At 41.1% G+C, this 16,332-nt stretch overlaps 1 protein-coding gene across 1 annotated transcript in view; it reads left to right on the top strand.

Annotated features, from left to right (window-relative positions):
* KCNJ10 (potassium inwardly rectifying channel subfamily J member 10) overlaps positions 1–15,061 on the top strand; it is a 34,106-nt gene extending 19,045 nt beyond the window's left edge. The window contains exon 2 of the mRNA XM_079109748.1: positions 8,308–15,061. Coding sequence (XP_078965874.1) covers positions 8,308–9,447 — 1,140 coding nt within the window. The 3' untranslated portion in view covers positions 9,448–15,061. The remainder of the gene's footprint in view (positions 1–8,307) is intronic.
* The last annotated feature ends 1,271 nt before the right edge of the window (positions 15,062–16,332 follow it).

Genomic DNA, 16,332 nt, shown 5'->3' with positions numbered 1-16,332 from the left:
GCTGGCCTCCAACTTGTGATTTTCCTGCCTCAGCCTCCTAAGTAGCTGGGATTCCAGGCATGCACCATCATACCCAGCTAACATTGCTAGTGATTATTTTCTTACCTGTTCGTCTCCTGCCAATCACCTAATGTCCTCTTCTCCAGTTGTGGAATGTTGGGTTTGATCAATGAAAGAAAATTCACTATAATATTAATATGAAGCTACAGTGGAAAAAACTTTGAAACCTGATCAGAACCAGGTACAAATCCTAGTTCTGCTACCTAGAAGCTGTGCACTCTGGCTCTCTGTACTGTAATTTACTCATCAGTATTTTAAAGATTATAAGATATGCTTTACAGAATAGTTGCAAAGATGAAATGTGAAGTGTTAGTAGGCATTCAGTAAATTACAGTGCCCATCATTCCTTCCATATCCTTGAAATAAACATCTGAAAGAGGTGGTCAAAAAAAGAAAGTCATCTAGTGTTTCTGTGAGAGGATGTCCAGCACCCTTGACTGAGCCCTGTAGGAAAAGTGACAAGGGAGCTATGGTTCCACACCCATGCTGTGGCTACTACCCAACCTTAAAAGCATGAAGTAGGCCACAAAGCAGGAGGGTATTGTGGGATCAGATCTCATCATTGTTTTTCCAGTTTCTCCTATTAAGGTCTTTCCTATGCTCTCCATGTGTCAATCGAATGGCTTCTTATTCCCTGACTAGCCCTGGATTTCCTCAATGTTATATCTTTTCCTCATAGGCTCCTTTCATTGGAAGGTCATTCTCTTTGACCCTCCCCTACAAACCCCAATATCCAAATCTTGCCTATTTTTTCAGGCCCAGTCCCAATGTCACCTTTCTCCATGGTCTTCCCTGAGTAAGGCCATCGGGTAAGGAAGAAAAATATCAGCGTATGACTTTTACTTACAAAATAGTTTCTTGGTCTGAATGGGGACAATGAAATTCTTATAGGATTTTTTGGGGGAATTACATGAGTTAACAATAAAAGAGAAAAACAATTGACTCCAGTACCTAGCACATAATAGGCGCTCAGTTAATACATATTAGTTACCTCCCCAACCCTGATTCTTTAAGCTAGGTGTCACCCTGCTTTTCATTGATACCTTTTCTATGGCACTTATGACTCCCTGTCTGTTTTATGGTCACTTCCTTTATCAGCTTGGAAGGAGTTTATGGACTGAACCTTATGTGATCCATCTCAATAATTTCAGTGCTTTGTTTAGAATCTGGCACCCACTAGATGCTAAAATATATTATATGAATGCACGAAAACACAACTCAAACTGCACATGGTGGGCAACATCATCACACATGAAAACCTTTGGTTTTAGTATTTCTAATTAGTTATCTGGGATTTCCTTGTGTATATGAAAAAAGAGAAACATCACAAGAAAAATCAAGAGAAGATACAAACAAGAAGGGGGAATAAAAAGCTCCAAAGGTTCTAGGACAGAGTGAAGTTCCATCCTTTCTATCTAGGACAAAAGCTTGCAAATGTCCTCAGTCCTACTATGAAGACAGAGTCCCTTCCAGTTCTCCTAGGTTAACCCCTATGCTGGCGGGGTTTGGAGCCCCTTCTTCTCATTAATTCACTCATAAGATACTTCCTGAGCCCTTACTATGTGCCATATATTGTGCTAATTGTTAGGATAACCAAGATATATTATTCCTAGAGTCTTCTTTCAATAAGCTTATTTGAAGTAGAAGAAAAATGATGTGACATGTACCAAGAGATGTGCCTTAAAGGGTATTGATGTGTATAAATGTACATACATGGAAACTCAGAAAATGGAACTATAACTTAAAGCTGTAGGTATAAGAGAAGGCTTCATGGAAGAGGGATCATTTTAACTGGGTTCAGAGGCTAAGAAGATGGAAAAGCATGAACAATCATGTGAAGGCAGGTAAGAAGGGAGTGGGGAGTTTTTAATTTCCTCTGATTTGTGCCAGAGGCAAGAAGTGGTAGGGTATAAGTTTGGAAATGAGGTTTTGGATCAGATCACAGAAGGTCCTAGATGCCAGCCTGAGTTTGGCCTCTTGTTGATAGATAATAAGGACACATTAAAGTTTTTTTGAGCTGGGGAAAGAACTGAGACCATTATAGTGTAAAGAAAAGTGGAAGGGTTGGAGAAACAGTGGACCTGAGCATGAGTCCAGTTCCACCACGAACCCATTTATATCACCTCACTGAGTCTTAATTTCCCTGTTAATAGAATAGGGGGCTGGAGAGATAGCTCAGTCCGTAGAGTGCTTGCCTTGTAAGCACAAGGTCCTGGGTTCAATCCCCAGCTCCCCCCCCAAAAAAAAAAAAAAAAATAGAATAGGATCTATGGTCTTAATATCTCCTACGTAAGTCATGAGAATAAAATGTAAAAGTGCTTTGCCAAGTACTTGATAAGTGTTCATTGATTCATGTTCAGAGGTGTAACTGAAGAAGAGTAATTCAGTGGTGAAGTAGGATGGATCTGAGGAGAGAAAGGATGGAGATGAGGTGATTAGGAGGCTATGCAGTGATTCAGACAATAGATATGAAGGACCCAAAGGAGGTCAATGAAATGAAGGGAGGAGGCACAAGGAATATATCCACAGTACATGGTATTAGGTGAATGTTAAGCGAGGAGGGAGGAGAGCGTGAGATGATCCCAAGACTTTGTGGCTATGGGGGAGGAAAAGGGCATCTTTAATGATTTAGGGACTAAAAGAGGAGAATGTATAGGAGAAAAAAGAGAATTTGTTCATATTTGGAAATGATGCATTTAGTATTTGTCTCCCAAAGCTCTTTACAGTTGAGTTGCTCTTGCTGCAGAGAAAACAAATACTACTCTTTTCTTGGGGTCCCTTATTCCAACCTGGAATGGGGAGATGGTGTATAGCTTTTCCCTGCCCTTCTGCCTACTCTCCTGGGAGGGGCTTGAGGCATCTTCTCTAGTCACACAATTTAGCATAATCAACTCGAGCGCCCCATAGTAACTTAAAAGATACACCACCCCACTGCAAAAGGACAGATGAGGGCTGGCACTGATGTCTAGGGGCTTTCTTTCTCCCATCTTCTAAAAAAGAATTTGTAAGCCTCTGCAGCATTTGTGAAGCCTATGTAAATTTGGGTCCCCTCCCATAGTGCCATGGCCAGTAGGTATCTCCTGAGAGGTGAACCAAGGCTGCAACCTTACTCACTCTGGACAAGCCGAGGCTTTCAGTCATCCCTTCACTCAGCCTTTCTTAATACACTGTACTTGGTTCTAGGGAAACAGATGCAAGGCATAGTCAGCCTGTGGCATAGTCAGTCTGTGGCCTTAAATTAAGAGACCACAGATAGTAAACACACATTTCAAAGCACTATGGTGCTGTAAAATGGTAATATGTAAAGAACATGCTTAGTAAACTCATGTTGGGGTGGGATAGGAGGAAGCCCAGAGAAGATTTTCTCTGAGGGTAGGGAAGGCTTCCAAGAGCAACTAATTCTTACTTGAGTTGGATTTTAAAAGGTAAGCAAGAGGTCATCAAGTAGGCATAGAGCTAGGCAGTATGAAAGCAGGTTCAAAGGTAGAAAGGATCAGACAGTGAGGTTCTCTATAGAGCTGGAGTCTAGGCATGTGTGCAAGATTGCCAAGTGTAAGGCCAATAGGTAGAATAAATCCTTGAATAAGGGCCTTGAATGCTGTGCTAAGAGGCATGAGGTTTACCCTGAAGCAATGGGGGTGAGGAAAGGGTTTGACCAATTTTGGTTAGAAAAGTCACAAGAACCATGTCCTAGATAGGTGCTGTGTCCCATACCTGTAATCCCAGCAATTTGGGAGGTTGAGGCAGGAGGATTACAAATTTGAAGCCAGCCTGGGCAACTTATTGAGACCCTGTCTCAAAATAAAAAATTAAAAGGACTGGAGATAGGGTTCAGTGTCCATGGGCTCAATCCCCAGTACCAACTCCCACCCCCCCCCAAAAAAAACAATAACAACAAAAGTGTCCATACTCAAGAGCAGTCCTGCACCCAAGAAAGTCTCTGATAAATCCAATCATTCTGGAGAATAAGTGACTTCCAGTTAAAATGAATGAGCTTGCAGGTAACAAAAGACAGCTCTAGGGAGCTTATAGTACCAAGCAGTAGGTAGAACTAGTGTTTGCTGAAGGAACATGCTGGATATCCTTGTAGGTGTGACTGGCTTTTGTTTTAGGGAAAGAATCATCAGTTCTTAGAGGAGGAAGATAGGGGAGTTCCTGTTTCTGTCTTTTTCACTACTCACAGGCTGGTCTTGAGAATGCTACCCCTGGTATTTAACTGGGATTGTTTTGGGGGAAAATAGCACCCTCTAGAGGAAGGATATGTAATTAGGGTGTGGCAGAGACAGATCACAGAACTTTGGCCTGCTTTCTTCCCCAGGGGCCTTGGCCAGTTTGGGGGTGGAGAGTACTGATTGTTTATCTGCTCTGACTCTGGTCACTCTGCAGAACAAAGCAGCTTGGCTGTGGGAGGTGTCACAACAGCTGGGAGCAGCAGATCACAGCCGGAGGTGGCAGATATAAAGGCTGGCAACAGCAGATACAACATCTGGAGGCGGCAAACACAACAGCCCAGCCTGGGGCAACAAAGAGGCTAGCCAGTAGCCAAAATCTCCAGTGCCAATTAGCTGATGACCTTAACACTAGGATCCAGAAGCTCCAGGTTCTGTCTTCTGTCTCAACTGTGATCCTTGGTACAAGGAAACATAGGTACCTCCCAAGAGTATGAGATCCATGCAATGAACTTGGGGTTCACAGAAGCAGTTGCTACAATTTAAAGATTCTGAACCAGGAGCCAGGAGACTTGGGTTCAGGTTCCGACTCCATCACTCATCTGTTTGAGGCAAATATCTCTAAGCCTTAGTTTCTAATGATGTCTACTACCTTGTGGTGTGAGAACAAATTACATATTTTATAAACTTTAAAGTAATAAGTAATCATAGGCTATTATATTGAAAATGATAAACAAGCCTTTCCTTGAGCCCTAAGAGTTTCCATTCTCCCCGATATGCAGACTCTCCCTTCAATCCCTGAATGTCACCACAGAAAGACAGGGGTAGCTGGGTGTGATGGAGTACATTTATAATCCCAGGAGGATAAGTTCAGGCTAGCTTCAGCAATTTAGTGAGACTCTATATCAAAATTTAAAAATAAAAAGGCTGGGGATGTAGCTCAGTGGTAAAGTGCTTCTGGATCAGAAGCAGGGAAGAGACAGGCATCCTGATCCTCCATGAGTGCGGTCAAAGCTTAACGACAATCTTTAAACCCCTATCTCAAATTTTAATCTTCTATATAGGATCCCAGTAAAGTGCCAGTCCAAACCATCTTTGCACACTGTCAGGGTCAGGGCACCATCCACCTTTCAAGGGACTTTACACATTTGGATTGCCCTGATCCTTACAGTGTCCTCTGTAATAACAGTTTGGAAGCTTTCTCCCTGTAATTTGAACTCACTGATGCTGGTTGTTCCACCTAGAGCTCAGGGAACTAGCTAGCCCAAACCTACATTCACGTAATAGCCCTTCAAGCCAAATATTGGCACATGTTTATTATATCCTTACCTTGTCTCTATTCCTTCAACGATTTGCCATGTGATCTGGTTCTGAATCTTTTCATATCCTTATTGCTCCTTGAGACTATACTGCAGGTGTGGGATGAAAGAAGTAGAGCAGAATCAACTACTTTCTTTTTTTTTTTTTTGCGGTACTGGGGATCGAACTCAGGGCTTTGTGCTTGCAAAGCAAGCTCTCTACCAGCTGAGCTATCTCCCCAGCCCGGAATCAACTACTTTCTTATTCTAGAGACTTTGAAGTAGTTTAAGACTGCATTGCTTTTTTTTTTTTTTTTTTTTTTGGCAACCAAAATAACTTATACTGGCTTATTTTCTGCTAAAATATTTAATTATTTTTTTCATGGCACTACTAGCTAAGTTACACCTTCCCTATACTGAACTTGTTCAGGTAATTTTTGGACCCAAGTATATAATCTAGCATTTATCCTTTTTGTTACTTGGCTCACTCATCTGGCTCTTCTGAGATCTTAATTCTGTCCAGCCCTTGCATTTGCTTTGTGTCATCCACATAATTGATAGCCATGGTGTTCTCTGGTTTTGAATGAAATTAGTGTTTAGAACATTGAATAGGGCAAGACAAAAGATAAAGTTCTTTGGTACATCAATAGAAAGCTAATTCTAGGCCATGATGGTCCACTCATCAGAACAACAAATTTTTTACTTTTAAGTCACCTAATGAGATTATCCTTCTTTCATTCTCTCTTATCCTCCTGATAAGACATAATGATATAGATTTTGTCAAAAGATCTTGCTGAAGTTTAGGCACACTTTATTGAACTTCTCTGATTTGTAAACTTAACAATAATTTAACTTAATTTCCTTATCATAGAAGGAAATTAAGTTATTTTGATGCATTTTGTTTTTTTGGAAACTCACACTGTCCTATTAATGACTTTCTTTCTCCCATTCTTAGAATCTGAAAATCATATTCAAGAGTCTTGCTCAGGATCAATATTTTACCTATTTGTCTATAGTTGGTAAAGTATACCTCATTTTTCTTTTTGAAAATTAAAATCACATTTATTCATCTCTAACTCTCAATTCCTCTGTTCTCAATTAAGAACAGATCAAATTAAGAACTGATCAAATTAAGAAGGTTGATGTGTAAATTCTAAAATGGAATATATGCACAGGCATTGTGGTGGTTGTTTGTTATCATTAGTACCACTGAGTACTAAATAGGGTTGACTTTGGGCTCTAAATGGGAATTCTCCAAACTTCAGAGTTGTAGAGTTTTTTGTTTTTTTGTTTTTTTCCCTTCAAAGTAGCCAAAGACATTGAGCAATCAATAGTAAATAGCAATCAAATCTGGTTAAGTAGTATTTTCAGGTAGATAAATTTTCAAATGGCCTGTGGACTGGTAAATGGGCATCCTGGCTGCCTGTGAACATTAAGTCATAGACTTTTCATCCATTGGTGAATTTTCCAGGGAGGGAAGAACTGAAATATGAAGAATGATAAAATGCAACAGCTCAGGCTTACTTTTTTAATACCTTTATTTATTTTTATGTGGTGCTGAGGATTGAACCCAGTGCCTCACACATGCTAGGCAAGCAATCTATCACTGAACCACAATCCCAGCCCCAGCTCAGACTTTTGAAATGGAGAATGATGGGCCTCCATGACCTCCAAAAAGGGTCAAACTCCCCAGAGATCACTCTATTCCTTCCAAGAAGATCTGGTTCATCAACTCCAGAGTTCAAGGGCTCAAGTGAATTTTTCTCAGCTGGAAAAGTACAAGTTACTCTTTGGGCAAGGATGCCAGGCACCTTGTATTAAGTGAACTGTCTCCTATTTCAGATCTTTGTTCCACTTTCTACTATCAGGGAAAAAGCAATCCTGAATCTGAGCCTGTGCAGACATAGCCACTAACTAATATACGCTTGTAATTCTCCTGCTTCACTGTCAACACAATTTTGCTACTTACATTCTGGCCTTCCTGCCTATCCTTGGGGAAATGTTCCAAGGCTACCAAGAAGCTTCGGTATGTTGTCCCTCTTCACTGCTTATTTCTTGTTGCTCAAGTCCTGTCTGTGCTCTTTCTAACAACTGAGACCCTAACCCAGACCTAATTTCCCCAGATGATGCAAATATATGATGATAATAAATGAAATGGACTGGGTACTTGGAGAACATCCTGGAGGGTAGAAGAATAGGCAGTTTCTGCTATTTCCTCATTCAGATAAGTATCTTAGAATCACAAATAGTTATTAACTTGGAACTAGGAGAGAGAAAGGAAAAACTAAGGGTATATGTGTATGTTATCAGGATTGGCCTGGAAGGATTTCAATGGGCCAGTCTTTCATGCCTTATGATAGATATTTGTGAGGATAGGGAGGGATCCTATTTCAAAATTAGATTGCACAAAACTGGTTTTGTGGTGCATTGAGATAAGTAGAGCCTTCATTTTTCCCACTTTCAAGGAATCATGAACTTATTACTCTTTATTCTTCGCCTCTCCTCATTTAAAAATTACAAGTATTAGATTGTTGCAATTATTTGCTTATTGAACTTGTAACTTCCTCTTTAGGCTTCAAGTTTTTAGATGCCTTTCACACCTTTGAGTCATTAGCACCTTGCACAATGGCTGCTATACACCAAGTGCTTAATAAATATTTGCTAATAAAAGAACAAGTAAGTGGGGCCAAAATGAATGTCAATGCCTCTTTCTCATTAGGTGGTGTCTACCAGTTGACTGGATTTCAACGATAACCTTTCTACTGTCTTGTCCCCTCTAGATGACATCAGTTGCCAAGGTGTATTACAGCCAGACCACTCAAACAGAAAGCCGGCCCCTGGTGGGCCCACCTATACGACGGCGGAGAGTCCTCACAAAAGATGGCCGCAGCAATGTGAGAATGGAACACATTGCTGACAAGCGCTTCCTCTACCTCAAGGACTTATGGACAACCTTCATCGACATGCAGTGGCGCTACAAGCTCCTGCTCTTCTCTGCAACCTTTGCAGGCACCTGGTTCCTCTTTGGTGTTGTATGGTATCTGGTGGCTGTGGCCCATGGGGACCTACTGGAACTGGGTCCCCCTGCCAACCACACCCCTTGTGTGGTACAGGTACACACACTCACTGGAGCCTTCCTCTTCTCCCTTGAGTCCCAGACCACGATTGGCTATGGGTTCCGCTACATCAGTGAGGAGTGCCCGCTGGCCATTGTGCTTCTTATTGCCCAACTGGTGCTCACCACCATCTTGGAAATCTTCATCACAGGTACTTTCCTGGCAAAGATTGCCCGACCTAAGAAGCGCGCCGAGACCATTCGTTTCAGCCAGCACGCAGTCGTAGCCTCCCACAATGGGAAGCCCTGCCTTATGATCCGGGTTGCCAATATGCGTAAGAGCCTCCTCATTGGCTGCCAGGTGACAGGAAAACTGCTTCAGACCCATCAAACCAAGGAGGGCGAGAACATTCGGCTCAATCAGGTCAACGTGGCTTTCCAAGTAGACACAGCCTCCGACAGCCCCTTCCTCATTCTGCCCCTTACCTTCTACCATGTGGTAGATGAGACCAGTCCCTTGAAAGATCTCCCCCTTCGTAGTGGTGAAGGTGACTTTGAGCTGGTGCTGATCCTAAGTGGTACAGTGGAATCCACAAGTGCCACCTGCCAGGTGCGCACTTCCTACCTGCCTGAGGAGATTCTTTGGGGTTATGAGTTCACACCTGCCATCTCACTGTCAGCCAGTGGCAAATATATAGCTGACTTCAGCCTTTTTGACCAGGTTGTGAAAGTGGCCCCTCCTAGTGGCCTCCGTGACAGCACTGTACGCTATGGAGACCCTGAAAAGCTCAAGTTGGAGGAGTCATTAAGGGAGCAAGCTGAGAAGGAGGGCAGTGCCCTAAGTGTGCGCATCAGCAACGTCTGATGGTCTGTTCCCACCTCCCCAGCCCTCTGGTCTCTTTTCCTCTTTTGATGCCCTGGGCAAGGGATACTACCTAGGGTCACTGGAGAGTTCCAGAAGCATCCATCCTCCACTCTCCCTTCCTCAACACAGAGGCCTGTTGGAAGTCTGGGCCAACTGGAGTTCAAGTTTTCCTCCCTTTGTCCCCCTTCACTTCCCCCTGCTTCTACCCCAATGCACACAACTCCCTTACACCAGGATGGTGAAGGAAAGGGAAGATTAGGTTGAATTGGCTTAAAAGGCCTCAGCCATGCTTGGAGACTTACATTAGAAGGATCATGTGGTTGGATGGATAGACTCTATCTTCTGCCACCACAAGTGTTTGGTGACTTGAGGTTGGAGCCCTCTCCATCTGTTTCTGTCTAGCCAGTTCCTTAAGGAAAGAATATCTCTAATGGTCACTTTGTAGTCTGTGCTCTCAGAAATACAGGAATCTGAAATCAGTGTATCCTGGGGATTCTACCAACCCCTATTGAAAGCAACTAGTTTGTCATGGTGTATTTAATTTTTGTTGGTAACTTTGGGTCATAACCTGGGCCCTTGGTCACTACCATTTCCTCCTTTCTAGTTCTCAAGTGGACACTCTCAGGATAACCAGTTCTCTCAGTTTCTGTTCCCAGAGAATCAGAAGTAACTCAAGAAACATATATATATACAGTCATGACCCCCATACCTGCACCCATCCTGGATTCTAAATCTTCAGTGCTGGAGCTCTTGTCTAAAACTCTGAACCTATCCTCCAGGTAGCCCTGGGAAAATTTGTTTCCCTGTATTCTGTGAATGGGAGGATCCTAGCCAATATGTTCCCTTGAATAAGTTCAGTAACCAAACCCCATGAAAAGGCCTGAAAATGATACTGCAGATTGCACTGTACCTGGCTTCTCTTCTTCCTTTCCTGTTCAGCCCAGACCCCTCTTCCCTTAACCCCAAGCCTTTAGTGAAAGAAAGAGAAAAGTGAGGGCTTCCCTCTTTTAACACAGATGTTCAACTAAAACTAGATCCACAGGGCACAGACTCCTCAGGAAAGTTAAACCAACCACATGGGATGGGCAACTTCTTGGATTTCCACACTGCTGTACAGAGCCTCTAGGAATTGGTGATGCTTTGTTAAGGTTTGTGCAGAAGCAGAACTCTGGCTGGCAACTACTATTTTGTTTTACCTCCTGGTGTCTTTCTGAAAAGTGCCAGTTATTTCACCAGGCAATGCTGGGAGGGGAGGAAATTATAACCATGATCTCCTACTGAGACTTGGTATAAAAATCATGAAAATCAGTATCAATTCTACTCTCTTCTGCCATGCAACTAGTTTCAGGCAAGTTAAAAAGCCACTTTAAGAGATGATTCAGGCCATTCCTTATTTCCTGGTGGCAAGTATGGTAGGGGTCCTAGAAGGACATATAGACACCAGAACTTTCTGTAATATCCCAAATCTTATGAGTGATTTCTGGTCTCATTTACATATGAAGGAACCCTTTCAAAGTTGTTTGGTATAGAATCCCTGTATGAATCAAGTGGCAGTTTATTCAAGGTGAACTTGACCAACTGTTACAAGCTACACACTTAAACAGAGTGTATATGTGCATCTCTGTGCAGAACCTTGCAGAAAATCTCACTCAGTTTTAAGGCTGGACCTATTTCAACTGGCGTATTCCTCTCATATGAATCCCTCCTTGAACTCAACTAACTTTATCTTGAAAATGAAGACCCTTCAGACTCCACTTACTGTAAACCCCACCATTACTGTCCAGCTCTCATAAAAATAAGAACTAGAAAAACTTGAAAATCTGAAGCAAAGAACAGAAGGCAAGGAGTCAACTTCTGTGCTCTCAACATTATTCAACATTATTCGATTTCTTTCAACATGTAAGGACAAAATGTACTGCAGTGTGTATGTGTGTGTGTTATCAATTTGTTCCCCATCTGGTTTCTTCTGCGTTTTGCTGCTTCCCTCCTGAAGGAAGTATTCTCTTCCTGTTCCCCTGCTGCCTATTCTAAGCCCCACCCTGGCTCTCAGATTCCTGAATAACAAGGTACTGAGAACATTTTCTGATTTAATCCCTTTTGAACCTCCTCTGCTATCCCAGGCTTTGCTTTGAGTTGCACTTTAAATCATACTGTCCAATTAATGCAATCTGGCATCTTCTCCAATAAGCTCCTTCTTCCCCAAGGAACAGTTTCTCCCACCCTCAATCCTAAATGGTTCTTTAGACTTCAGTCTGTCTTTTCTGTTCTGGAATCCTCTTTCAAGGGTTTAGGAAAAGATTTGGAAGTAGCTGGGTCTGGAGAGAAATGGGCCCCCTCTACAACAGTCATAGACTTGGAATGTCAGCAGAGTAGTAGGCACAAATGTGAAGGGGGAGATTTCGAAGGTGGGTAAAGTAACTGATGGGAAAGGATACCCAGGGTATGAAGATGAGAAAGAATGGGGCTGAAGAACTTAGTGAAATCAATGAAACCCTTGAGACTTACTTGGGCTGGCAAACAAGGGATGGGTAGAGACTTGGGGAATTAGGATATGATACATAAGAAAGGTTTATCTAAGGAGAAAAAAGAGGTAATATATAAAGAGAGATATGTATAAAGATGTATATAGGCCCAAATATACTGAATGTACAGAAAGGAAGTATTCAGAGACCTTAAAAAAGGGGGCAGATATTTTTGCCTTGGTTGTGGAGTATGACACCAAATTTTCAGACTTATAGTGATCCTGGTTTCAACATGGAAATGAGATGGTTGATGGATTTCAGGTTTTGTGCTGGGAAAGAGAGGGATGGAAGCTCCTTTTCAGAAATAAAGAGGCATCTGTTAATGGTTTTGATGAACCTCTGCTACTGAGAGGATCAGGAAGAGAGGAGCTTGGAGGAAATGGGTGGGAGGAAATACTCTATCCATGGAAATCTAGGAAAATCTACTACTTCAACTGTGCCCGAATCCCAGCAGCATCCTCCTATTGTAGCACCTTTTAAAATAAATAAAATAAACAAATAAATAAATAAATAAATGCACACATGCTTCCCTTTCATTTTCCTCTCTCAAAGTAGGCTTTATTTTCCCTTCTTGCACAGGGATGGGAGGAGCTGCAGTTCCAGTCCCTAGAATTAAGCTGAGAAGTTGAAAACCCTGGTGTCTGGGAGGGACTAAAGAGTTAATGGGCCCAAGATACTCTCAAAACAGAGACCCAGCCCTCTATATGGCTGCAAATAGCCTAAAGTGAGTGTCATTCATGCCAGAAGCATCCTAGTCCTGGTATTAGCATGGATAGGGATATTTTGGCTTTGATGTTTCTGTATGAAACTGGGGAGGTGGGGCTATCAACTTGCCCTAGGGGATGGTGCAGTTCCATGAGTTTCTGAAATCTCTACACTGTGCTTCACCTCTTTACCCACCCCAGCCCCTGAACTCTGGTTAGCTAATAAGACTGTACAGGGATTTCCCTATGAGGTCTGAGCAGAGGAAGCAAGCCAATCATACTATTGGCACAAACCAGGGACACTGTACCCTCTCCAAGGCTGCCACCTTGGTCCTTTATCCCTGCTAGGTAACCTAGTTTATTTGAAAAATAATACACTACCTATGCTGTAGTTAGCTGGGCCTCCACACTCTGTCCATGGCCAACGCTACCAAAGGAAAAGTATCTAGGGATGGTTTTTCCCATTTACTGTGTTAAAGACCTAAGCTGGCTTGAATTTACAAAGGGAAAAAAGATGGAGATTTCTGTTTATGACTGTTCAAAACAAGCTACTAAATAAAATGGATGAATCTTTGATTTTAACTCTAGCTTCTTTTAGAAATTTAAACCTATACTATTATTAAGGCCTGAATTCACATATGGAAGAAGAGAGATGAATTGGATGTGCTAGAATTTCTGACCGTGTAGCCAGGCCTCTTCTGTTGCATTTCTCTCTTGTTTTTTGTTAATGATATAATTCCTTCCACTCTGGTATACACCTCTCCTTATTAACTTTAGGATCCTTTAGCAAATACCTTTTAAATTTGGTTTTAAAAGAGGAGATATAGCTGAGGGTGTAGCTCAGTGGTAGAATGTGTGAGGCTCTGGGTTCAAAACATACAAACAAAAGAGCATAAAGGATAAGAGTTTTAAAAAATTATTAAGACCCAGGGATCTGACTATTGGCTCAGCTTAAACCAGGAAGTCAAGTTGCTCTGTATCCATTTAAGGCCAGTGACCACGAGACCAATCTTCCTTCCGTGTTACCGTGTAGACTGTTGACTGGTTTTCCTTATATACCCTCAAGGCTCTATAAGCCAATTCCTTAATCATCAGGCATTTCTTCCCAAATCTCAAAGAAATGGACTTCTCTTCTACCCTTACCTATCACTAGCTTGAAAAAGGCCTGGTTGTAATTATCCAGTCCTGAATTCTCTCAGATGAGAAGCAACAGATCCTATAGTCACTGACTCTCATACCTTTTGGAGAGATAGTGGTGAGAAAAGAAGGGACAAATTAGATCTTATTAGACTTAACAAATCTACAGCATTTAGAAAACACCAGGGATGAGTCATAAGACCTATGAAATGTATAAGATATATGAAATACATAGTTCCTAAAAGTCTGTAGTTCCTACAAACTTGAGTAAAGAGAAACAAAATAAGAAGTAACATAAAACAAATATAACTAATAAGGTCAATAAAAGTAGCATATGCTAATGCCAGACACACAATTAACAACATCTACAAAGAATAAGATTTCTGTAGAAAACATTCATAGGGTCAGACTCTAGGCAAGAAGTAATATCAATCTAAGAGTTCTGATTTCCCTTTCTGCTTTTTTGTCAAGATGTTACACACCGGGGGTCCGCACCAGAGGCCAAATAGATAGGCTTCCTGATCTTCCTATCTAGCTTTTTTTTTAAATTTTTTTTTTTAGTTGTTGATGGACCTTTATTTTATTTTTGAAATTTATTTGTATGTGGTGCTGAGAATTGAACCCAGTGCCTCATGCATGCTAGGCAAGCACTCTACCACTGAGCTACAACCCCAGTTCCCTATTTAGCTTTTAATACTAAGAGATAAACAGACCTCTTTCTTAAAAAAAAAAAAAAAAAAAAAAAAAAAGGAATGAAAGAAAAGATAAAGCATGCCAATATGTATTATGGTCATTTATTTGTTTAATATTAGTATTAGACACTTGTTAAATAAATGGCTAAAATATTTGGAGCATATTTATAAGACTATCTACGGTGAGAATAATTCTGTAAATGTGTTTGCCAATGCTACTTAACATGTAAAGAAGCTGCGTGAACAAAATAAAGTTTAATAAAGCTAACAAGTTTTGAAGTACAAAAAGAAATCTAAGAGGTCTGGTTAGGACACATTTGACATAAGATTCAAGAAAAGTCAGCAAATACAGAGTTCCTAATATGTGGATGGTACCATTTGACTAATAAAGAAATATAAAACATGATTCATGCCATCAAGAGATGTGTAGAGGGCAGGTCATGGTGGTGCATACCTGTAATCCCAATGGTTTGAGAGGCTGAGGCAGGAGGATTGTGAGTTCAAAGCCAGCCTCAGCAATTTAGTGAGGCCCTATGCAACTTAGTGATATACTGTCTCTAAATAAAATATAAAAAAGGGTGGGGAGGTGGTTCAGTGGTTAAACATCACTGGGTTCAATCCCTAGTACAAAAATAAATAAATAAATAAATAAGAAGAAGAAGAAAAGAAAAAGAAAAATCAAATAGGAGATGTGCAGGCTTAGGGCTTTCCACCTGCTTTTTCCTCTCTGGAACTCCCCATACTTCCTGCCAATTTCTGGACTTCTTCACTCTGGTTATGTCCATCTTATATCAAATGAACCCCACAAAAAGTTCCAGTACTAATGACAGCTGCCATCTTACATCTCTTGTGAATTTGACTGATGTCTATCTTGTTTGCTAGACTTTAAATGAAACATGGCTGGGATTACTGTCAAGTGTTTGGGTCACCAGTATAGATCAAACCTTGCACAGTGCCTGGCATGAAAGATGCTCAATAAATATAGCAAGAAGGAAGGAAAGAAAAGAGGACAAAGAACTTGTCTAAAATTCACATAGCTACTACTCAGTGGAGTTGGTTATGTCTTGTTAAATAATCATAAAAGCATGGCATCATCAACTGTTAAAAAATAGAAAAGACAATACAGTGTTTGGTGGACAGAGAGCCTGTTTCTACTGGTTAAGGTCTTAGAAGAGTTTACAGAGGAGCAGAGACTTGAGTTTGGCACTGAAAGATCAACTGTGTTCAGGTAAGTGAACTGAAATAGGATTCTTATCAGAGAGTACAGCACAGTAAAAGTATCTTAGGAGGCAAGCACCAGGCATATTTAGGAGATACGTAGTAAGCCCAGAACAGAGGGCTTTAAGGTGAATAAGTTGAAAAGTAAGATAAGCCTTTTAATGGAGGGATTAAATGTCAGGTGGAAGCATTTATTATTTTTCCACTGGACAGTTGGGAGCCACTGAAGAAGCCTGAGGAAGAAAAGAATCTAAGTGAAATACTTTTATGAATGTCCATCTGGCAGTAAAATTGAGATAGAAGACATTAAACCAGTTGGGACTTTTAAAAACTTGAGGGAAAGATGATTGCCACAGATCCTGTTCTAGTGTAGGTATTTGACACATATTGAGTTGTTGAAGGTCTGGACTAAGGCATAGGATGATAGACCTGAAAAGAATTAGGAATATAATTTTTAAAAATTGCAAGACAAGATGTAACAAAAAGGTGATTGGAGTTCTAGCAGGAAACTGATGAAACATTTGAAGAGCTAATTGGACATGTTTTAATGAAGGGATTATTTATATGGTATAGGCAGGTTTAGTAAATCAGCAAAAGACTGTGAAGCACAAA

The sequence above is a fragment of the Sciurus vulgaris genome (genome assembly GCF_902686455.1).
Source record: "Sciurus vulgaris genome assembly, chromosome: 1".
Classification (NCBI taxonomy): domain Eukaryota; kingdom Metazoa; phylum Chordata; class Mammalia; order Rodentia; family Sciuridae; genus Sciurus; species Sciurus vulgaris.
Note: the sequence above shows the minus strand (reverse complement) of the source record. Positions and strands in the feature narration are given on the sequence as shown.